Here is a 25,480-nt window from a genome sequence, read left to right as displayed (position 1 = left end):
ACCCTATATTTATAAATCTATTCTTGTATAGAAGCAGTATGTACTTGGATCTCTGAGTCACATCTTAAATCTCACCTAAGCTTATCTCAGCCATAACAACAACCCATAAATCACCTGAACAACTAATGGAAAGAAGTCTGCAGCGCTGCACTGAGACAGAGAGTTATAAAAAAAAAAAGAAAAAAGAGGGAGGGTGTACAATATTAATTTTTAATCCCTTGGACGCTGTAATCACTTTCTATTTTAAGATGAGCTGTATTCTTAGATACTTATATGTAATTGCTTTTTTGTTCAGGAACATTCTAGATTAAAGGCCAGGTGAAATGTTTCATTGAATTAGTTTTGTAGAGCTCTGCAGCAGTCGTCTGATTCATTGTGGATAAATCTTGCAGATTTAGGTAAGATAACTGCAGTTTTTAACATTTAATGATTGAATTTTAACTATTAATAGAACCATTATTATTGGGTACAGTGAACAAATACATGCAGTAGTTTCATAGCGTACTGTAATATAGGATGTCAGTCCTGCTCTTATAGATTTCCTCTGAGCTCTGTCCTGGTCAAATCATGTTCACAGAACAGCATAACAGAGAATCTCGTCAAACTGACAAGAGAGCCAGCTCTTGACTTGAAGAGCTTTAACAAGACACGAGTTGATCCCTTCAAAATCCCTGCCTGTTATCCCTTACATCACATCACAATCCTGGTTGCATCAAGTGGCTTTCTGTCTGATCTCAAAGCTATGAGTTATAAAAGCAGCATTGTTTGTAGATTTAATACTATGAATCTGACCTCAAGAAGCTCACAATATGAAATAAAAACCATAATGTGAAGAAGTTAGAAAGACAAATAGAAGGGGCAGAGATGGAGAAGGACCTGGGAGACAGAGATAGGGGAGATTTCTTAAAAATATCATTATTTGTGCACCATAAGGTCAGTATTTAAGATTTACTGTGTTCCCTTGCAACCATTTAAAGGTGTTGATGCACCAGGTGCCATAAACAAAACAATACAGTTTCAGTGACAAAATGCTTGTGTTATGCACAAAATACTGCACACATCAGGATTCAATGTGTCACTTATTTCATTACCTAATTAATTTGAAGCACAAAACATTTTTTGCAATGCCACTTGGCAAGCATTTTGCACGTGATGTGCAGTTTTCTACTGTACAATAAGCCTTGGCCAGCGTTAATTTCGCAAATTGACAGTTGATGATCATTTTGTGTGCGAAAGTGCATTTTGTGCACAGTGAAAGTGATTTATGCATTTCAGCGAGAGAAACTCCACTCCACATTCTCTGCAACTTAATAATGGGACATTCAAAAGGTTTATTTTACACTTCAGGAAGTACAATTGTCAGGAAATGTACAAGATCAGCTACTTACTGGATGATATAGGTCCTGTTCTAAAAGCTCGTAAAATAGAAGAAAACATTAACAGCTTCATAGTACTGCAATCATGTTTATTTCTCCAGTTTAGCATCTAATTTAGAATGCACATCAAATGCTATTCTACAGGCAAATGACCTGCATGCAACTTCATTTAGTAAATGAATGAAATATGTACGGACATAATGTTTGTCATGTATGAAATATGAAAAAATACAATGTTGTCCTGAAAATGTTTGTTTCAGTAATTAGAAAAAATTAAGACATGTTGTTGTAGTGAAATGGATTTTAGACATGTATTTACTTTCTCTCATTTTTAACAACCTGCCCGCAGCACTAATATACATTTGTGATCAGACAATATATTAACACTATTTGCAGTGGAGAAATGTAGATTTATTTAGAGCTGAGTAGCCTATAACAGGTGAAAGTGGTGTCTAATCGCGCATGCCGATATCAAAAATACACTGCGTATTTAAAGTCACGAAGACAGGCCTCCCAGAGATGATACGTTGCATTATGTGACTTGTATTGCAATAACATACCACCTGGCAAAGACATCAATGTTAACTGCACCATGGGTTAACATTAATTCATGTTCTATTAACCTGCAGGAGTAGGTTTCTGTTAGCTAATGTAGTGTACAGTGTGTGTGTGTGTGTGTGTGTGTGTGTGTGTGTGTGTGTGTGTGTGTGTGTGTGTGTGTGTGTGTGTGTGTGTGGTAGGGAGTGTGTATCTGTAGTTTTAGTGTTTTCCTACGAATACTGTCTGCATGCATGTGTGTCTTTTGCAAGACAGCCATGGCCGACCTTATTCGCTGATGATGACCCACTAGACGTTTTTTAAGCTTTTTATCCTCATCAGTGAGCAAGGTCGAAAATGCATTGATGGTGGAAGAGAAAGAGTATTTTAACTCGGGCCTCATTCTTCTTCTCAGACTTCAATGATGTTGATAGACGGCACGGAGGGATGAAACTGCAACAGACAGGAGAAATAAAAATCACAATTACAATTTTACTTTCTTCTCTATAGTAAAGAAATGCTGTATCTGGATAAGGAAATTGGAGCCATGAACCCAGGTAGTATTATTTAATTGCCAGAAGACTTTAATAATCTGCTTTCCCTGTAACTGCTGGAAGATTTTGGCTTAGCAAGTGTGAAAAAGTAAAAAGGTGTAGTTACTGTCGCATTTCACACTGCTGTTCAATGATATGCTGAAAGCTAATGCGAGCATACTGTAGCCAAGTCATGTCAGGTAGCAAATTCTTTTCTCAATTAATTAAAATGTCATACATTTTTCTGTCATAACATTAAATCTCTCTCTTTTACAGCCTGGTTCTGTAAGAACTGAGGAACATTTAAAATGAAAACTAATATTTTATTCAAATAAATATTAGAAATATATCACATTTACAGGAGATTTCAATTGAGAGACTTTTAAGACATACATTTCTCAGTTACATAATATTTTCATGATTTCTAGATCAATAGTTAAAATATTAAATTAAATTTTTATTCAAATTGACAAAAATGTGGCCCTGAACTGTCTCCATACATCCGCTCTCTCGCACTATTGGCAAGTGTGTGTGTGGTCATTCTGTCAATAATAAACACCTTAAGGGCTTTTTCTTACTGCGAACAGAACCAAGTGTGTTATTGACTGATACTAGAGAGAGAGTTGGTGAAGTCCTCGTCAGAACTTCGGTGACAGAAACCCCACATCAACACCCGACCACCTAATGAGGACTGGAAGGAGAGATAAGCCAACACAGTGAGAAATCCTACAACGATTGCCCCTCAGCTAATTTAAACAAGAGAACTCAATATGTCGCTGCGTTAAATCCTAGCCAGAGGTCAACACCCACAATGCAAATGACCTCGATTATCGATTGGTCACAGCCTCATTACTGAGCTTTGACTGCATATCTGCTGTTATCTGTGTAAAGGCATTTCTCGCACAATTTTGTATATTTGTAGGCATCGACAAAAATCTTTAATTTAATTTACCACCAACTCTGTATTATTGTAGCACATGCAATAAATATATGGTGTAAGAGACATGCTGCTTGTATGGTTTTTGTATTATTTTTGTATAGTAGTTTGCACCGTTGGAGATTGCGGCTGAGGGATGGATCTTTGGAGATTCCTGTGATTACATCTATAGGAGAGATACCACTTCCATTGGGTGCTTTATTGAATGCAAGAGCTTTTTTCCACTGTAGAATATTTAGAATATTTATTTTAGACATCACATTTGTAACAGTACAATAATTCTTGTTTGAAAAGGATCAAATGAATTGCCATGTATGAGCAAATAAGCTATGTGGTTGAGATGTGTTCTTGCAACAGTGCTGTCTATAAGAAGATGAGTTCAAGTATTAAACTTAATGCTTAAAGGTAATGTTTCAGCACAACAGTTTACAGTAATGTTTACTGTACTAGTTATATACCAGAAAGTGGTAAGCATTTACATATAGTACGCTCTCGAATGATATAGATATTACTGTTAATAAAATTAGTTAAATCTTCCAAACCAGAAAGGAAAACTTAAAGTTAAAAGTCCTTTATGTCACCATGGTGAACTGCTATGTTTCTACATTAGCCCAGAACGAACAAACCAAAAACTGGCTCTAGATTGGATTGTTAGCCTTTATCGCGGCCACCATAGTTTCTCCCTCGCTCTTTGAAAGGGAGGATGAAGCGAATGAGTTGCGATTTGCAACTACACCACTAGATACTACTAGATCCTACACACTGTACACTGACCTTTTAAGGTTTTACCAGTGATAACAGTAATCATTTATTGTACTTGTTTTAAAAAAAACTAATTAAATAAAAATAAGCATTTTTGCCTCCAAATGCAAGTGTTATTTGCTAATCATATAAATGTCAATGTATGTCTTGCATTTTAACCATGGGAACAGCTGCTTGCTATTAATTTATGACTATTTTATATGAGAAAGTCTAGAAGAATAAACCACACGGACGCAATGGCAATATTTTAGTTACTGATCAAGCAGCAACCCACAATTTATCCATCATTAATCATGGCATATTGGGGCGTACTTGTTTTTCACCCTGTACAGCACAGATGTACCTTTATTCTACATAATTGTGTTAAATGCAGCGTAACCAAGTTTGTAGTTGTGAATTGCCGAAGAGGCGGTGGGGACAAAACATCACATCCTCCAGCACATCAGACACATAAAACACATCAACATGTTTTCACAGAAGACATTTTGAGACGTAGGAAAAGTGCAGGTGTAAATAATAAAATTACTGATGGCTGAAATCCATTTAGCTGCTTCAGTTCCTCCTACTATGACAAGTCAGAATGTCTGCTGTGAAAAAGGTCTGTGCTGTCAGGACAATCATTTGATATAGATGGTGAAACTGCCGTCTTTACAGAGAGACACTGAGGGCTCATGATCGCTGGAGCCAATGTTTGTGTCGGGATACATGGATGACACCGGTGTGCATGTTTTCAGTATGCAGTAAATTAATTCAGACAAAAATACTGAAGAGATCTTAGGAGCTGAATTCATTCAGAGGAGTCGTGCTCACCTTGCTCCTCAGCAGCCCTCCGCTGTGGTGCTCCGGCGTGCTCCTTTCGGACGATGGCTTGGCCTTCTCCTTATTGTTGCTGGAGTCGTTGTCCTTGATGATGTCATACTGCCGGCAGAACAGGGCAATAACAGCTGCCGGTAGGTGAGGGATGGGCAACACACACACACACACACAAAAGAGGACAAGAATTCAGTCATGAGGCGGCGACTGTCACTCATAGACATGTCAGCACTTCCTCTAACTGAGCACGTTGAAAGGCCATGTGGATAATGGAATTCTGCTCCCAAGGGAGAGAGCGATGGCTGTGCCTTTATCTGAAAGCTTGGAAGACAGTAATTCTCCATGGAGTTTGCTTTCTTACATTTTGCAATCTGCCAAATGCAGTTCTGCTTTTCAGTTTGGATAAGTACTGTACAATTAACTTCCCTGCTTCACTGAGGTTATGAATTTTTATGAGAACGCCATCATTAAATATTCAGAAACTGATATGCAGTTCTAATGACAACTCGGGAGCTGATACTCAGAAGCATAACGTCATTCATTTAATTCACAAATTATCATTCATGCATCCTGTAAGTGCTCCGCAATATTGCAGCTACGTGTCAATGTGTCTGTAGCAGAGAGGCATTCATGGTTACATACATACATTTACACTGGTTCTGTTTCACGGTTACATTACTGAAGCGATTTGTGTAATTTGAGAAGCGATTTGTCTGCTTCTAAGTGTTAACACTTTATTGTAATGTTTTAATGTGCTCAATATAATGTGACATTTTTCTCAGCAGAAACTTCAGTTACATTTTAAGCACTAACCAACAGCCGCTTACACACATTATACAATGTAGCAGATGAGATTGTATCATATCAAAGCAATTATCTAATTACTTTATAATTTTATTTTTTTTTCAGACCAAGACTAATAGTAACAGAGATAAAGGATGAAGAGATAGAGATGAATAAATAAGTACAGAAATAAACAATGTGTTTCAGATTATTAACTTCTGAAGAGGCTTGATGCCTCGCAAAATGAGGGAATACGTTAAATCTTGTTTTTAAACTGGACTGGCTGCAAATGAGCAGTCCCTCATGAATACGCCACATGAAGTGTTTTTATTCTTTCACTCCCACTCTTCACAGCCTCCGTGTTACTTTGGGTTTTCTCATTAGTATTATTTAACATCTCACTCTCGTGCTCGTGGGCGGGAAACCCAGCTCCTGGCAGCCTGTCAGATATGCCACTTCTCATTGTGCCTCAACACTTCATTAATCAGCACACTTCCTCAAAGGAGTAGAAAATCATACTGGGATGGGGAGCTTAGATGCAGAGAATGCTCAGAGAAGCGTGATGTTGGTTCGACATCGCCGTTGTGAAAAAGCCTAAAAGGGACAGGATCTTCAGTTACGTTGGTTTTTCGGACACTAACTTCCTCTTAATGGGGATCCGATACTTCCTGGATGACTGTTTTATTAGTGGCTTATTGATTGGTGTGTCAATGTATTGATCAGGCTACAAGGTAATCTACAGTGTGAGACCTCTCAGATGTGCATCATTAGTCTTCATCATTGAGGCTGACAATAAACGGTGACATTTTTTGTTAACATTTTGCAGATCAGTTGAAAAAAATCCAATTATACCTCCTAGCTTATTGACAATTGGCCTATTAATAACCTGTGTCAAGCTGAAGGACTAGGAACTAGGGTTGTTATAGAGACAATATCACCGCAAGTACACATAAAACATTAATCAGGTGTTTAAGCTAGATTATTGATGACATTCATCTATCAGTGTCCAAATATAAAAAAACTGAAACTGAGTGAAACCTGTAGCCTCAGCTCCAGTGACAATAAGTCAGGATTCTGTATTCATCAGCCCCCGAAAGCTTGGTTTCAAAGTATTTAAATATTCATGAAAAAATAATGTAACATTTGGGTTCCAGTTTGGGAAAACAATACTTTAGTTATTATTTATTGAGAGTTTTACTCTAAAAAAACTTTGCTACTTGGTATAATCATATGTGGTTTGATCAGATTTGATTGTCAGTTGCCTGTTAAATGTTGCAAAACTGTCACTCTCATATATGTCAGAAAATACTGTGTTCATGTAGGATGTTATTGCTCATTGTAAGAAGCTGTTGGGTAGGTTTTCAGGCCCTATGGTGCTTTTCCTGCTGTTCAGTTCAGATTTCTTTCTCTTCTGTCCTAAATATTATTAACCACACACAGTCTACAAAAACCTACCTGCCCACATGACCAAGACCACCACGATAATGATCATCTCTCCTGTTTGTAGATGCCGGGACTTGTCTAGGCCTTGCACAGTGGGGTCATCTAGGAGAAAGGACAGACAGGACAGCGGTCGTACTATAAATACAGACTCTTGAAACACAAAATACTGAATACAAAGTACTGAATATTTTGTCCTTGAAAGAGACAAAATTAGAGATTAATTACAGTGCAATTCAATAAAACAACACCACAAACAATGGCACTGAAACAGCAGTGTGTCTCAGTGACAGCTGAACATTATAATCATCACAAAGGTAGTGTTGCTTGCAGAGCTATTTTATTGGTTTTCCTGATAATGTAAGATGTTCAACTTACATTCTGTCAGTGAGGACAGACAAAAATGGACCCAGTTTATCTCTCATGACTAATATGCCATTTAACAAAACCTGTAGTCGTCAGAAAATGGGGTGGGCATTACCACATGTAGCATTAATCCTCCTTTAAGTGGATTGACTATGGGCCTATTTCCACTCTCCAAACTATCTCTTTACCCGCATGGATGGAACTGTTCCAGAGCACCACTCTTCCCAATTGCCTCTTTTAGTGAATCAAGTTGTCAAGAAACTGGCCCCAGAATGCCAAACTGTCACCTCTCTTCACATGATGGCTATTACTATTAGGGAGTGGGGTCAATTATACTGGCGTGTTTTTTAGTCTTGGTAGTAGTGTGTATGGGTGTGAGTGGAGAGAAGGGGGAAAGGGGTACATCACATTGGAAATTTAAAATGGCCACAAATCACAGAAACGGTTTGATGGTAATATATCAGTATGGAATAAGAACTGCTGTACGCAGGGCTGCGTGTAAACTCAACTTGGAAGTTAGTATAAAAAGAATGAAAGTATGTTCATTTCTAACTTTGGGTCATGGTAACTTCTCTTGTAGAGATTCAGGAAACAAACTGTGACAAAACAACTTATATCGGGCAAACAGCACAGGCTTCTCACAGCTTTACTAACATACTTTAATTTTACAGAAAACATTTAGCTTGTCAAACATTTGTCTTTAACTCTAACTAAAAAAAACCTCCTATCTATTAACTAAGAGGGTGAGATCTCCATGGCGGCTAATAAAAGTGCTATGAAATTCCCTCGTTTCCCTGAGCAGCGTTATCTTTCTAAGGAACAGTAAAGGGATAATTTTTGGTAGTAGCAGGTAGGTTTTTTTCCAGGACAAAACACTGTCAATAAACCTACACATGACTATCAGGAGGCATATATATTCACTTGACTTGGCTAACTCGCTGAAGCTTCATTTTAGCTTCAGCTGAACTGCAGAATGAGGACTGTAGAGTTTCTACCCCATCTTTTATAGTGTAGTTGCTTGGTATCACCAACCAGCTTGTTCAACCTACATACATGTGAGTGTGAATTTAAAATCCACCTGCATCATCTTCTGTGTGTTCCCACTGCACAGTGAGCTCTAGAGCTCATAGCAGGCTGCACATGACCCTTAAATGCCAGATCAGGACTCAGGTCAGTGCTGCTGCGAGTTGTTCTCCAGTTTATTAATCCCACATGTCCTCTGTCCGTCTGAAGCAATCCACTCAATAATATAGTTCTTCGGCACACAAAAAGATACGAGTTATGTTTATGCATAGAGAATCTACTGGTAGAAATATTGGGATGATTTGGCTTTTCAGTAATGAATGTATCTTTGAGAGTTTTGTATTTCCAACTGAACTTCTTGTTCTTGTTTACAGTTTTGTAGTTGTTCTAATGACCCTACTTAACTTGAAAGTGCTTTGGTGCGTGTAGACTGTGCAGCATGCTGCAATATGTATATTTTCATATTTGATGCAATGGGTTTTCACAGAGTGAGTGAATAGAATTTCCAGATGACCTGAATAACATGTGCTGCTGCTGTATCATACATATTTCATGCAATATGCTGTGTGATGCTTTACTAGTAGAGAATGAGCGGGTTGTGGTACCTCTGGTGCACCAAAGAGTTTGTGTTGAGATAATTAGTCGACCTTGCTTCTGCTCACCCCAAATCCCATGATGTTGTTTGTGGCTGTGAACTGTGTCGGGAATCTGTGTAACAACACACCAGGGGTTCTGTGCTTGTGTCACAAAGATGCACTGTGTGATTTATTCTTGCATTATGTCTCCTTGAGACTGAGCAATTGCGTTTTTAGGTTTCAGTACACTGTAAAACTGGTTCGACCTAAAAACACAAGTTTGTCTGCTGCCCTTAAAACAAGAGTTAACTACAGTTGAATAATTAGTTCAAAGACATCCCATAGGTTGTGAAAACTGAAAGTGACTGAATGAAAGTTGCATAAACAACTGTACAATCAGACTGACAAACATTAAACCTTGTTTTATTAGGTTTTTCAGTTTGAATAGATCTTCACTTCACATGAAGAATCAGTGGTGCACAAGTGGCAGTATTTCCGTAATGTTTATATGTATAAAACATTAACTAAAGATGGAAAGTTGTGAAATTGTCTACCAATTTGAAGTCAAAATAATATTTTCTATTGTCTCAGTGCTGTTAATGGGACAGCCTAGTAGGTGTAGCTTCTGACTCAGCAAAGGCTGCTTGACATCTCTTTGAAGTATCACACAGTAATTGTGTCTGAGGGGACCACCTACCTAGTTAGCTTTGACTGCTCAAGGCATTCATCCTTTGAAAATATTCTCTTTTTGTACTCTTGTGAGAAACAGCTTGACAGCTTAGTGGTAGCAGGTAATTTTTTTAGCAGTTTCATGTATTTTGTATTGACTATGACTATTCAAGATAACAACTACAACATTTCCCCACTTTTATCACAGTTCTCCAATATATCTTACTTTATAAATCCTCTTTATTTCCTTTCATTATGCTGGGGTTATACCTCGATTAATTATATTTGAGTTCTTCAAAAACATGTTTACTTTGCACATGTACATAGACAGACTTGATTGCTTAAATTAATACAAATACAATCTTAGAGACAGAAGTCCACAGCACAATGTACCTCACTATTGAAGGGCGGGCAAAGCACATAAATATATATAACCTGATTAAAAGCTTTCCATGGACTTTGGAAAGACATATTGATCCTGAGGAGGGGGGGAAATTGTGTAGTCTATATACATTCAAATTCCCTAGCAACACATGGCATGTATCTTGCCAGGAAATGCTTGATATGAAATAAATGGATTCTGAATCTGGCCAGGCCAGGTTTACATTGAGTGGCATATACACTAATATGTAATCACATTATCAGAAAGAAATGCATTCAGGAAAAAATAAAGGCATTATTGATTTATGGGTATCATAGCTCTGGCTCTTGGGGATGCTGGGTATATACCACAAATCAATTTAGTTTAAATAGGAAGCACTTGACTGTGACAAAAGATCTTTTAAATGGCTCTGTGATGCTGGAGTCGGCTAGATTAAAAAGGCTTTTAAGAAACAATGGTTAGAAGCAAGATGCTGAACAAAAAATGTCACATTAAATTAAGGTGCATTAAGGAGAAGTATGAAGAATACATGCATTGTTATTTTAGAAGTAAGCATCCTTTTAGAACGAGCAAACGCTTGTTAAGAATACTTTAGTTTTCAATAAATAACAGATATTATTTTTCATGGGTTGTGGGAGTTAATGGTCCAGTGTGTAAGGATTTATTAGCAGAAATTGAGTATAATATTAATTTGTTTTCATTAGTGTATAATCAAATGAAAATATATTGTGTTTTTGTTGAATGTGTCATTTTTATCTATAGACGCCGCCGATCCTCTTCTACGAAGTATGCTGTGTTGAATTGCCATGATTCTACAGTAGCCTAGAACGGGCAAACCAAACACTGGAATTTAACGCCCGCTGTAGTTTCCCCTAGAGACTTAGAAGGTGAGCAGTATTCAGTCGGTTGCAATCTGCAACTTCACTGCCAGATGCCACATTAGCTAGCTAATGCAAAAAAGTGTACATTTTAGAAGGGAAGTTCAGATGAGTGAATTCATGTAATTGATCTAAAAGTATATTTACACAAGTATTTTTTTTCTGCTTGTACTGGAATTGATGGAAACGATAAAAAGCTGCCATTTATTCCCTTACGAGAGATCCTACCATTTATGCAGCATTTTTGAAACCCACAGTTTACAATAGGATACATCAGCCTGCTACAGCATTGCACTTGTGGAACAAATGCTAGTACCTTATCTTATAGCAGTTGGTCATTTTATACAGGATTGAACACAGATAAAACGTCAAACATTTAGCATGTATGCATGTATTTTGTCCTTCTCAAGACTTACCTGAGTCAATGCATGTGAGTATCAGCTTAACTACTATAGATATACTTCTTTAGTATCTCTGAAGTACTGTCAGTTATGCGTTGCTGATGTTGTTGTAGCTACAGCTAGTACAGTAAGTGTAATACTTACATCACTTTAATGTTACTTTTTATGTTGTTTTACTGATGGTGGTACAGTGGTGTGATTTTCCATCACATGACCAGCAGAGTTAATTAGCGGACTGTGTTTGTCTCTGTAGTCATTCAGCTAGATTATTTATCTGAGATTGGTATAAAAATAACATACGGTCCACAATACATTTGCCAACAATATCAGAATCAAAATATACAAAGGCACATAGCCAAACATTAAAAGAGAAGCTGAGCAATAAACTTGACAAGAGTTACATAAATAAACTTGATGTGATTGGACTTCAAAACTGGGGCATGAGAAGTCAGCAGTGCTGGCATTAGATTTATGGAAAGCTGACACTGATTGCTTCTACACTTACAAAAACAAACTCCCACAAATGAGGCTCATTCACTGGATGGGCTGTTTTTCTGACCCACTTGGATGACTCAGGGGGTGGAGGGCTACAAATCCTGATTAATGTTGCATGGTGAATCTTTTCCAAGAGTCTTGAAAAAGTAGTAGAGCACGGGCCGCACGTCTTCTCAAGCTCAGCACTTTGTTCAGATATTGATGGTTAGTTATCTTTCTAAAGTCATTTGCTTTTAACTTAAAACTTAAGCACAGAATATAATTTCAGTGTTTGATGTAAAGCGACAGGAATAGACGGTAATGCTTGCTTCTGTATTATCTTAATAGACAGAACAGAGGCTCTTGTGTTGAACTTGAGCCTGATTTTCTTTTTCTCTTGCCAATCATGCCAGCTTAACTAATGGTACCAAATCTGAGTCAGCCAAATAGAAACATTTATTAGTCAATTGCATCAGCACTTCCTATACTGTATTTACAACCCCAACTAGACTGTAAGATAACAGAGGAAAAATAGTTTCAGGCCTGGGTCTAGAACAGTGTCAAATGCAAGCTGCCATTATTTTCTAACTTAATGTATTTGGCTCATCCCATCATGGCTGACCTAATGCAGATTAGCAAAGGAGTCTCCTCTGTAATGTAGACTCTTCCAAAATGCTTACAATAGAAAGCAAATAGCTTTTTCTCATTTCCTCATCTGTGCTGTAAGAAATTGAGAGCCACTGAACTTATTTTCTATTGGTCACGGTCACTTCATATTTCTTCCAACCCATGAGCGCGGCGCAGACACTGAATCCAAAGTGTTTTAGAGTGTGTGTCAGAATCCTGATTAGGCACCCAGAGCGATATAGAGTTGCATAAATTCAGAGGAGCTTGCCTGCAGCCATGCTTGAAGAGCCTGTCAATAATGAATTGGTGTCTAGGAGAAAATAAACCTGCAAGAAGCACGTAGAGCCCCCTCAGAGGGACGCTGTGAGAGGAGGTTACTTGCACTTATGTCGGCACTAGCCTTTACTGTACCTCATTTTCAATGTCAGGGTGGTTAAAAGCATTCAACAGCCAGAAGAGGCTTTAGCGCAACAGCAGGAAAAGCATCTGTAATGGGTTGTTCCTGTCTGTGCCTCGGGAAAAAGGCCTGTGGCTGTAGCATGTAGTGTAGAATTAAGAGCAAAGCATTATGTTATGTAACAGAGTGAGATTAAACACTGAATTTTTTTTTTGCTGCATTGACCTATTGTGACCTATCATTTATACTGCAGTTGGACAAACTTTATAGCACCTTGTTGACTTGGAGAGAGATTCTGAACTCACACAATACCTGGCAATGATTTCTTAAAAGGATATCATTTTGTATCCCACGAAGACACCAAAACAAACAATGAATTCATCCTTCTAACAAGTATTGTATCCAAAGCCTCATATAGCTTATACCTCTGTGCCATAGAACTACATAATCATTCAAAAACATATGAAAAGTCATAACAGAGCAACACCACTGCACTGGGCCAAGTGTGTATTTCTTCATTACAACAAACATTTAATGTCATCCTTGTTGACTCTGCTTTGTTAATTTGACCACACAGGCTATGTTCAGCTAATGAAGCAATGTGTCACCAAGTGCAGCCTCGTGTTTTTGTTTGCTTTTAATAGTTTCTAGCCATGTAGCACAGCTCAGGGGATGGAAATGTTGGTCTGTTTGTCGGTCGGTCCATCACTTTAGTTCAGACTGAAATATCTTAACAACTATTGGATGAAAGTCCATACAATTACAATATAATACAGTACATCCATTGTCCCCAGAGGTCCTAATGGCTTTGGTGATCTCCTGACTTTTCATCTAGCACCATCCTCAACTCAAAGTGCTGAGTACAGCCTCACAGAGCTGCTACCATGGCCGTAGACTCTTAGTTTTGTTAATAGTTTTCAAACAATAATGGAGTTCCATGGCAAGAAGCTATAAACTATATCTGCGGCTACACAAACGATACTTGTTAGCAGGATTGATTGATTGTTGTCCTTTGTTTGAAGAAGGTGTATCTCACAGCAGCTTACCTTGATTGGAGCTGTTGGAGGGGAAGCGGTCTGACTTCTTGAGGGTGCGAAAATGGACCTTCTTGCTGGCTTGGCTTTCCCCATAGAGGCCAATCGACTGGACCTGAATGATGTAGTCAGTCTCCTCCTCCAGGTCCCAAAGAACACAAGAACGGCTGGTGGTGTTGACTTCCCGAATGAATCTCTGCGTGTGTCCTTCCTGCCTCTAGGGATTGGAAGAAGGATAGAGAACAACACAAAACATTGATCTTTTGAGTAGATACAGTAATCAATACAGTGGGAAATGAGGTGGTCAACACAGAAACACCAGCCCTGCAAATGTGTCCCTAAGGAAGACACTCTCTTCTGTAAAAAGTCTTCTTGCCTGACTTTATGAATTTTATCTTTACAGGGCAATATTGCACTCAACATCCTAAAAAACAAACAAAAAAAGCAATCACGTGTCTCTATATGGGCTATAACAATGTGAAACAGAGGTGACCAACCATGAAATATTCAAAGTGCGGGAGAATGGCATGCTGAGTACTTTATTATGTTAACAGTTGGCACACCATTTTCGCCATATGGAGTCTTGACTGGAAATTGAAAAGTTGTGAAGTCAATTTTCTGATTAATTTAGACTGCAAGTACCTTCAGTCACAAGCTTCCAAAGTCTCAGACTTTGCCTTTGACCTTTCAGAGTGTTATTGGAGAAATCAAGTCCCAAAGCTGCGAGAATTATTCCTTCAGCTTGCATACAGAGCTCTCTTCTTAGTGTGCTCCCTAGCCCATCTACACTTCAAGTGGCTTTGGGCCAAATGTCCTTTCCTTATGTGTTTTTTATGGACCTACTTGATTGAGAGATCTGATTTAAAAAAAGCTCCTTACTCTCTGTAAACAATGTATAATGCAATGATTAAAGCGCCATGTATTCTCAAAGCAATTACCAAACATGTTTAAATTCAGCTGAATAACATGATGAACAGCCCAAAGGAGAGACGTTTGGCTGTTACATACAGCCCCATCAGACACATGAGTCAGTAGCAAAGTTAAATGGCTGCATAATGTTTTGAGTTGCACAAAGCATAAACATGATTACAGCAGCATATGGCCTTCTGTCATTCAGTGTTAGCATTCATTGGCTTTCCTATTCTAAGCCTTTGAAATCTTTTCATGCTAAAAAAAATGCCGTTTGGCAGCTTCACATACTTCTGTGCATTCCCTGCTGCACCCTTGTTTTCTCCTGACAAATCGACCATGCCAAGTTTTATTCCAAGTCCGGGCTTGAAGGCAAGATTTAGTCAGCCTTTCAGCATGCTAAGCAAAGCTTTAAGGGGTTCATAAGAATATACATCCAGACAAACACAAATCTTTATTCGACCAGGATCTTATGCTTATGTGCTACTACTCACTCAGTATGCTGAACAAACTCATGATACATAGTGAGGTGTTTGCTGAGCTCACAAAAACTCCTCTATAGACTTCAGTCAGTGAATACATTATTAGAATAAAAAAAGAGCATTTCCTTGTCTGAAAAAAAAAACATTGATATATATTTAATTTGTGATTTTGTCCCAATATGTTCCACAGGCTGTCAAGAAATGTGACATGGTTGAAAATGAATTCCAGGTGCACTTCTTCATTCTACCTCCCAGCTGCGTGGTGTGCCAACAACATTTCAACAGGACACGATTAAGGCTCAATGCCAAACCACAGATGGCTCCAGCCAAAAATAAAAACTAATGCAGTTTTCTCTTTTTGGGGCTGTCCCTGATTCTTATTAGAAGTTTAGGACTTACCTGTTGAGAGATAGAGAAGCCAATTATTATGTCTCCCTCCGGAACCTCCCAGGATACAGTTGCCGAGTCAGCCCGCAGGTGCATGACGGACACATTGACAGGAGCTGGTGGCCGGTCTACAGGAAAGGAAACAGTGACAGAGGGGTCTGTTAATCCGCCCATTTCTCTAGATATTAGATTATCCATGCCATCTGTGTCCACACTGCACCTGGAAAGTCTCAAGCATTGTCTCAGCACTGCAGGTGTTTGTTTTGAATTAAAAGTCTCAAAGTTCAGCAGCAGCGCTATGAAACACTGTATGTATCATTACGGTGCAGCAGAATAACACATCACTGTATCAAATCCTCTGATCAAACAATAAGATTAAAAAGTATTAAGTCCAAAGTAAACACCTCAGTTAACTCTTTAACTATGGCTTTGTTGCATTTCATTATGCACCAACAGAATTACTAAAAAAAGATTCATCAATTTGTCCCGTTTTCCTTCTAAACAGCCTTATCAGTAACCTCACTGTCTATTTCATGTCCACCTCTTTTGGACAGGTTCACGTTTCTTCACCCAGTCACTTCGCGGCCATCTATCATGATTTGCTTGCCACGGACATGTTGATTGCGAATTGGGACAAAAGCCTGGGACGCAAAAGCCAAGAGAAACAGAGGGTGACAGATCTAATAGAGTGCTCCGTATGGCTTCACAGTGTCCAAGCAATCGCTCGGGTCAGATGGAAAGGTAAGATGGGATCGGCCGGGCAGATGGGGACCTGGAGGCCATCCTAAGGGGCTTTTGTCATTAACGCAGGCCTAATGGACTTCATGTGTTATCACAGAAAGTAACTGATGCTATGTTGAGAGTTTCGAGCGAGTGGAAATATCTTGAGAACTCAGATATGTGAAAGATAAAGGCAAAAAAAAGAGTAGTTTCTTATGGGGATGCAATCAGAGAAGACAATACGAAGAGATGGAATAATATGCCTAATGAGTTGTAACAACAGTATCACAGCTGCTCTTTAAGCACCAGTAGTAAGATTTCTAGTTACAGCTTTCGGTAGCAGTTCACTACAAAGCGAGCTTTAATGACACTTTGTACAGTCAATTTGTATTTCAAACGCTTGTATTAACTCACAGGGCACAGGCTTAATAACCCATAACACAGTTGTCTTGAGATGACAGCCAAAGGCATGTGCTGTACAAGGACAATATTACATCCAAAAAGTGCACTCGAGAGAGAAAGATGAAAGACAAAATGATTAAATTGGGAGCTATTTCAAATGATTTGCCGTTTTCTATATCAGTCCCTCTCACATCCCTCTCCTCTTATCTCCCCGTGTCTCCTCTTTTATCTCTGCCTCTCTTACTCTCTTTTGCCTCTTGCACTTCTGTCTGTTTTATCTCAGAGACAATCAAGGATGGCCTCTGTGTTCGGTGCAAAAGGGTGACATTGAGGCATATCTCAAGACCCTCAGGTGAGGAGAGGGTATCAGTCTCCCTCACTCGGCCCTTGTGGTACTATGAACCACAGGGGGGTCAAGGCCAAACACAGGCACGCCGGTCGGTTCCTCAGGCTCCTGACATGCTCAGAGATTGGTTTGCAGAGGGCAGTGAATGAGATGAACAAGAGGCCAGACTAATGCTTAGCCTGTGATAAAGAGCACAAGAGGAAATTAATGTTTCAACTCAGGGAGAGAGAGTGGGGAGCAAAGTGGGCTTGGCTGTTGGTATCACTGGTATCAAGAGGTTAAGAGGTTACGTCTGTCTCATTTTATCCATGTAATGAGAAGCTTATTTCTGGAAGCAGGTGCTGTAATGTGCTAGGATAGACGTACAGTAGGTTAAGAGGGAGGGCAAGTCACATATAGTATATATATATATTGTCCTTGATCTTTGGAGAGCTGCAGCGAATGAGTCATACATATATTTACAATAATGGTTCCTGTGTCCTTGCGCCATGGCAATGTCTAAATGACTGTTACTTTTGTGATATGACCATTTGATGGTCATGCTAATGATCCTATAACTAAATCTATTGCAGTATCAATAAACTTACATAACAACATGCTTGGCTGAAATCTAACAAAGCCCCACTTAATAAATGCCTCCTTGAATGTTGGATATGGCTTTGACACAGCAGGATTACATATTTCTTTCTCCATATCTTGTTATAAAACTCTCATAATGAACAGCCTTGCATTTCTAAAAGCCACACGGAAGCTTTGATTCATGCAACTGCACCATCCCCAAAATTATAAGGATATTCATTCAGGATAAATCTGAATAGCTGTCATGCAAACGTTTTCAAATGTAGATTGCGGCATGTGTCACACAGCGCACACGCCCTTCAGAATCAGGTGCAACATTTATCTAAGACAGGACACGTTAATTTCTCTTGAAGATCATTGTCCTTTAGGTAATGGGGGTTACAGACAGCCACGCATGGGCAAAAAAGCAGTCAGTAACCATGATGCATTGTATGCGCGTCATTTACTGGTGATGGAGCAAGTAACGGTTCAGCTGAAGCAGGCCATTAATCATCACTAATGTACAAGTGCCCTCTTTCTATATGATGTTGTTTCCATTGCACGTGGTTGAGCAGGACAAGTATATTTTCCAAGTAGCTGAGAAAGGTGACTTTTTGGACTGTAGAACATAAGGAACTAAAACTACACACACTAAAATTGTTGTTATCATTCATTTAATATGTTAGAAGCTCATGATAAATAGGAAAAAAATGCTCTCAATGTTTCCAAAATGTAATCACTGTTGGCTTATGAGTAAACAACAGATGATGGGAATTTCTAATGCAAATGTTTTTATTGTCCGATAGTCCAATCCTCTTCCCAGTGTTCCCTTCCAGCTTGTTTGATTTTCCCTTCTGTAGTGTTAAGTGTCATTGTAGATACTTCAATATTTGTTGTTGTCCACGTGTCCTGAGTAAGCCCCACTCCACAGAATTCATTATGTAAGATCAGAAATCAAACAGCAGTAGGTCACAGCGGCCGAGGCGTGTGTCAGTGCAAACAAACGGTAAGACCCTCTTGGGATGTGGGCGCACTGCCAGGATGAATCATAGCGTATATAGCCAAAGCCCAGCACATTAGCTACTCCCCATCTAACCAGAGTGCACAGAGAGATAGTGAAAGTGTAGGTGGATCTCTGAACGGTTGACACGCCACGTGGAAAAGAAGCCCAGGTTGAATTTGTTAGAGCGAAGGTATCTTAGATTTTGTCCTCTATATTTGCTTGAATAGCACAATTGTGCAATATATCCTGATTTGTTTATTGGTTGCCTATGCTCACAGCATAAGAGAAGTGGTCGATTGAAGATGGGTTTTTTTTTTTTGTCAAACAATGATATTTAAGATTTATCACAATAAGACTAAGCCTTGTGTCGCTTTTGATCGCAGACCACCTTGGATAACCATAACATTGATTAAACAGAAATAGAAAAAGCTGCTGTGAGTTGAAAATTGGAGATTACGTTACCTGTCAGATCTACCAGGAACAACAATGTGACAGATGTCATCTCTGTTATATTATTTTCAGGAGCCACTTCTGTGTTTAGTTTGATCCCGCCCGAAGAAAAGCATTAAGGTTGAAATGCGTAGCCAATGAAAAACAGCAACATAGTGTCTTTCTGTGTTTGCCTTTTGCACCTGATGTGTGTTATTGAATGATAGCACTCTTGAGGCAGCTAGGGAGCCTCTATTTAAGTCACTATTTAATAGCCCTCATCACTATTTGTGAATAGATTCTGTATCTGAATGCCAAGCAGACATCGTAATTCCATGCATTTCTTTTGGAAAGAGTCAGTGACCTCTGCTAATAGGCTCCAGTTAGCATCAGAAATCCTCTGCAGATTAACTTCTTTTAACTTCTTTAAACACATTTGAACCCAGTTCTTTCTTTCGGGTGATTTTGTATGATAAAAATCAATTTAAAACCTTGTGCGCTCATTTACAGTTAGTAGTGCGACAAAGTGACATTTTCTCTATGACTCAGTAAATTCTCCAAATAGAGACTGAAGCTACTAGTGCTTAATTGTACAACAATATCAGTTCTGAAATGAATGAGTGCTCCGCTCATTGTTCTGTAATAAATGTTCATAAATGTTCCAAATGATTGATCAGTTCACTAACAACACAATAAAACTCCCAAAGGTGCATAATTCATATCGCTTCAAACTCATTTAAAAGGCAAAACACTGGTTTACGGAGGCTGCGGACTCCCTGTATTATCGATCATATTTCAGTCTCAATTACCTCTAAGCTAGTGACAGTTTGAAGGGCTACTTACAATGTAATCCTTCTCTAATACTTATAATGCCCGAGTCCCTTGTGAGATAATATATTCACTGGCATCTTATAAATAAAGGCCGTAACTCATAAACAGGTGCCTTGATTTTGATGTGTTGCCCAGTCAATCTTCAAACAGCTGGATGTGTTTCAAACCCGGTCGTGGGGAGTCTAAATGTTCTCCTCTGCACAGCAGGAGGTTGTCACACAGCAGCTCACAGGCCTCCGTGTTGCAAATCGCCTGGTAGTGGGGCTCTTAAGCAATGTCGTGCTGGTTTAGCTTAGCCAGAGCATTCACACGGCGTATTACCTTTGAGGACCATTTTCTTGTTTCATCTCCGAACTCTTTTCCCTCCTGAGAACTTGTCTTTTCTTTCACGTTTGATGCCATGTGGGAGCTGTGACTTTATGTTATCTCTTTTTATTTATTTATTTATTTTAAGTATATTTTTGGGGGCTTTTATTGCCTTTATTGTAGTGACAGCTGAAGGCCGACAGGAAAGGGGGGCAGAGAGAGAGGGGATGACACGCAGCAAAAGGCTGCAGGTCAGATTCGAACCCTGGGCAGCTACAGGAAGGACTCAGCCTCGGTACATGAGTTGCCAGCTCTACCCACTGAGCTATCCGGGCGCCCGACTTTATGTTATCTTTGCTTAATTCTCTACAACACTAGTATTTATCTAGTGCAGCAAAAAGAGTATATATGGATATAGATGGAGGCTCCAGTCAGGCGTGGCAAAGTCTTATGCTTTTTTCTGTGAATTTCAGAGCCTCGCTATAGTAGGGGCACTTACTGTCTTCCTTTAGGTACACTCTGTCTTCTTTCTCTTAGACTCAGAGGCTGTGAAACGGTAGTGGATCCAGATGGGACCAGGTGCCAATCTAAGGTTAATATAATCACTGGCCAAGCTCTAAGGCTCTAAAGCCGCAAGCTAACATTACTATATCATCCCAAATTTGTAAAGGCTAGTGAGCAGTGACGTGCAGGAGCTGATTTATGAACAACTTGTATACAATAAGGGTTTGTAGCATTAATCTTATTGGCTGCAGTGGGCTACAGTTTACTGGTCTTCTAAAATCTAGGACTTTTTTGTCTTTTGTTGGCCATGCGGCAGCAGCTGAAATTATGACAACATGAGCAAACATCGGCCCCTCACGCTGATGGATTCAGCTGTAACACAGAACGTGTATTTGTCAAGAGGTTTATGAACAGCAGATTGCCAATTTGAAGAATGATATGAGCTTGGCCATCTAAATCAATCCAATAAATTCTAATTCACATTTGCTCAGTGCCCAAAGCTCTGGTTAGGCCTCATATGGGATTAATTTCCAAGCATGCTTGTTTTCAGACTGAGAAAGTAAATATAGTTATCCACATTCAAGTATTTCTTGTCTGTTTGGACCAAGAAAAAACACCTGTGAGTTTATACTGTTTTATATTGACTTTCTCAATAACATTTAGATATTGGAAGCTCAGTCCTGACTTTAATCATCTGGACCACATGTCATTTCTGCAGGTTTTTACAAATCTGCTATTTTACCAATGCTAATTGAAAGACCTTTGCCATTTAGATTATTGTGTAATCATGACTCATGTTTAAAAGCATGCTCAATGGATGAATGCAAAAAGCTTTTTTTTAGTAGGTGAGATGGAAGAAAAAATGGCTTTATAATGCTAGCATTAACCATCCACCATTACATTATTTTAGTTAACACCTTAAGCAAATTCCATTAATCTTATGAGAGACTTCACTGAAATGCTTCCTTTTCCTGTGTTGTTGAATAGATTAAATTTTCATGGACAACCTCATGATGAACCAAAGAAGCTTACAATTAATTTAGACCTTCCTCTGAATGAAATGCCACTGTGAATCCCACAGTGTCATAGCATGCATAGGGCTGTCAGTAATCGATTCAGCATTTATTTTCACTTACTTTGAAGCTCATTGCAACAGCCAAATTTTTATTTATGAGTGCCATGTTCGTTATTCTAATAGCATCTTTCCCTGCTCTTGACAGCCTGCATGCAGAACTCCACTGAGATCAGAGATGCAATCGCATTTCACATGTCAGCGCAGTACATGACAAAAGCTCTGAATATCTGTATCAGGCACACAGTGCACACAGCCACAGAAACTGTAAAGTGCCAATCTGATTCTCTCTCAAGGCGCTATCACATGTAGGACTCAGTTCCTTTGAGAGACGAAGGGAGGAAGCGATACAGGTAGACAGAAAAAGAGACAGAGATACTGTAGATGCACGCATGCAGAGGCGGATTTCTGTTAAAGAAACAGGAAACATTCATGAATAACCTGAAGTTGAGCATGCAATGGAAAGAAGGCTTGGCTCTGCAACTGGTGTTTCTGTGGCACACCCCCCCCCAATGAGGGCTTTTATGAGTCACATTGTTCAGTAGTGCCATGATTTAAAAGGAAGATGTCTTCCAAGTGGCACAATGGGAAGAGGCTGGATGTGACTGTAGTACAGATTCTCTCTTTAGGGAATTATTGGCAGCTTTCTTGCTGTAAACTTGCTAACAGTGTTTTTTTTTTTGTTTTTTTTAATTCGATGCACAAGTAGGGCAAACTGCCAAGGTTATTCTTACAGTTATTATAGAGTTAAATGTAAAACAAAGGATCATTTAAAGTCTATCTTGGACTTAAACATGCTTGAATTCTGGTCTATATCTGATTAAAACAGGGGGTAGATTTTTGATATTAATAGCATACATTAAGTGAGTACACCTGACCATTAAAGCATTATTGTGTTGTGTTAGATGTGTGTGAATAAAGGGCGCATCATCAGGTGCAGATTCAAATACATAAGAAACAAAAGCCTCATTAGACTCAAACAGACAGTGACCTGTTATACTTACTTGCTCCTACCAAGAACATGTCGCTGCCAAAAAGCAACAGGACCACGGAGTTGACCAGAACAAGCAGACGAGCCATGTCTCGGTGGGTATCGTTGCTCTTCTCGGATTAAAACGCAGATATCCTATAACGCTTGAAGGGCAACTAAATCACAGCAGTTCATTTTTGTTTTTTACAACATGTTAGATCTCCTTTCATGAATGAGCGGATGGATGAATGAACGCTTACTGGCTGAACCAGTTAAAAGAACGTAACAAATGATGTCTTCAGAAACATCTTGTCGAGCCGAGACTGATGCTTCAATTCAGGGCTTTAAATCCACAAGTCCTCCGACCGTGTCCTCGCGCAGACTGGCTGAAACGGGTGACTTCCCATCATCCCCGGGTTCACACGAGAGCTCAGGTATGAAGAGGTCGTGGGAAAAGATGACGCTCACGGGGCTCGTCGGTCCCGGGGATTCAGCACCACGGGCAGCGCCTCAAGTTGGAGACTGCGCTCGCGCTCCGCAGCTCAGTGCTCACGAGCTGGATGTTGTTTATTGACGCACGCGGGGTTGGCCATCCTGCAGTCCTTTCCGGTAGTAGCCCCCCCACCGAGTAGCCTATAAGACCCCCTCAGGTTTTTTTTTTTTCTAGCACTTTCAGCTCAAGTGCACGCGCGGCATACCATGATTAATCATCCACGTGCCGTCGGAGGGGGGGGCGCACTCATTGCTGGGATACAGCCTCTGTAGCGTGCTTCTCAAAGCTGGTTTAATATTTCAGTAGCAATGTCAGAAGCTAATATTTACCGCAATAAGGTGAGGGGTGTTGTGTTGAATGACAGAGAGATGTTTTCTATCACAAAATGGATATTTAACCCCCCCCACTTACAGTAGAAATATATTTAATACTAAAAACATATTTTTTCATTTTTGTTTACCTTGAAGTATTCACGTTTAAGCATGCTGAGTTTTAAAGTACTGGACTCAGACTGTAAAACACCCAGTGTGTATGTCTTTTTAAAAAAACACAGAGGCGTGAAAGCATGAAGTGTTTTATTCCAGCCATTGCCCCCCAAATGTTCTGTAGCATACAACCCCAGCAGGTCGCTGTCGCCCCCATCATACACCGCGCCGCCCAAGACACAGCGTGTTATCAGGAAGATGAATCGCATTGATAAGCTGAGAGCATTGCCTCATGGGACAAGCGTTTCACGTTAGATTGCTCGTCTATAGGGACATACTGCAGTCTACACAAGGCAACTAATAAGTCATCACATGTGTGGGAGACTAGCTTATCACACAGCTTCTAATTATGAATCAGAAGGTGAGTGTATGTGGAAATCATGTCATACAAATATGAGCTTATACCCACAATGAAAGAAACCCAAATAACTCCTGAGTGAGATGTGTGTTTGACCCCTTTCAAACTTTATTTTCACATCTATGTGTTAAATTAACAAAACCCTTTTGTTGTCAAGAAAGGACCCCCCCCCATCCCTCCTTTAGAGGTGTTGCCATGGTTCCTGTGTCCTCGCCAGTCCTCTGTGCACCAGAGCAGACAGATGGAGGCTTTTGGAAAAAAAAACAACCAAATATGACGTTTAAGCTAGATATTAGATATTGGAGTTACCATGACAGCTGTCTATTTGTAGCTGACATTTCTGTGGCATTTATCTCAATAAGAGCTTTTCAGCTTTCTTCAACAAAGACACTGACACATGGGTTTATTGTGGTTAGCACTCACTGTGTGTAAGCCTATTATTTTGTTTTATGTTCTGTTCCTACCTGTAAAAGAATTAACAGACTCACTGTTCCATGTCTTTTCAACTTGTGTATCAAACTTTACTTCCTCCCAGTTATTGATCTCATCTAAAATCATCAGAATTTCCTTGGTGTAAATGTCATAACAGTTTTAGAGGTTTAAGAGTAGTTAGCCTACACAATAGCTCGGTTTCATTGCAACATAACCTGTTGCTCTAAACGCTTTTGCTTCACCGTAAGAGTCAAAATCTGGATACAATAATTTTGCAGTGATATGTGATTTGTTCTTGATTCTAACTACTTTATTTCCTGTGGTTTGTGATGATTTTCAAAGGAGAGAGAATCCCTTAGCTCAGACATACAGCTCTATACCCAGGACTCTACTATGCTGGGGATTTATATTCTTTGCCCATAAAAAAATCATCTTGCAGTTTCAGTGCTGTAAGATGTTAGCCATCTTTGGATCCCACATTAAAGAGAAATACAACAAGCGCACTAGACCTACAGCCTTTAGCAGTTACATGAGCCAGAAAGCCTTGGCAGCATTACTTACTTCCCTATATTCATAAAAATGTGAAGTATTACAGGACATAAATCTGTCACAACAGTAAGGTTGCTGACGTTTTGTAATCAGTACAGGTCTACTGTATCACTGTGACAAAAACAGCAACAAACCTTTAAACAAATGTAATTGTTTCATGTTATTTTAAGATATATTGTGTAACATTTCTGCCTTAAAATGTCTAAACACTAGACCTATGCTATATATTTTGTTGAG

At 39.3% G+C, this 25,480-nt stretch overlaps 1 protein-coding gene across 3 annotated transcripts; it reads right to left on the bottom strand.

Moving 5' to 3' along the window:
- Positions 1–1,311: 1,311 nt before the first annotated feature.
- Positions 1,312–23,611, bottom strand: fndc4a (fibronectin type III domain containing 4a). Of its 3 annotated transcripts, none has more exons than XM_051409624.1 (7): positions 22,961–23,611; positions 15,798–15,913; positions 14,020–14,224; positions 7,197–7,286; positions 4,956–5,089; positions 3,006–3,137; positions 1,312–2,366 (listed from the first exon to the last, which is right to left on the bottom strand). In XM_051409624.1, the coding sequence occupies exons 1-6, from the start codon at positions 23,034–23,036 to the stop codon at positions 3,045–3,047; spliced, it is 714 nt and encodes a 237-aa protein (XP_051265584.1). In that variant the 5' UTR covers positions 23,037–23,611; the 3' UTR covers positions 1,312–2,366; positions 3,006–3,044. The 3 variants fall into 3 exon arrangements, with proteins under 3 accessions (XP_051265584.1, XP_051265585.1, XP_051265586.1); XM_051409625.1 differs by having other exon boundaries at positions 3,025–3,137; positions 22,961–23,610; XM_051409626.1 differs by lacking the exon at positions 3,006–3,137 and having other exon boundaries at positions 22,961–23,602.
- Positions 23,612–25,480: the final 1,869 nt, after the last annotated feature.

This window comes from Dicentrarchus labrax, unplaced genomic scaffold, assembly GCF_905237075.1.
Source record: "Dicentrarchus labrax unplaced genomic scaffold, dlabrax2021, whole genome shotgun sequence".
NCBI lineage: Eukaryota > Metazoa > Chordata > Actinopteri > Moronidae > Dicentrarchus > Dicentrarchus labrax.
The sequence above is the reverse complement of the archived record's forward strand: the minus strand, read 5'-3'. Positions and strand labels throughout refer to the sequence as shown.

What these genes read in the sequence shown, in the direction of transcription:
- fndc4a (XM_051409624.1), bottom strand. Translation starts at nt 23,036, where the DNA reads ATGGCTCGTCTGCTTGTTCTGGTCAACTCCGTGGTCCTGTTGCTTTTT. An exon ending in GCTTCTCTATCTCTCAACAG is followed by an intron (nt 14,225 to 15,797) that starts GTAAGTCCTAAA and finishes TCCAATCCCTAG; the next exon opens with AGGCAGGAAGGACACACGCA. An exon ending in CTCCAACAGCTCCAATCAAG is followed by an intron (nt 7,287 to 14,019) that starts GTAAGCTGCTGT and finishes CCTTTCTCCTAG; the next exon opens with ATGACCCCACTGTGCAAGGC.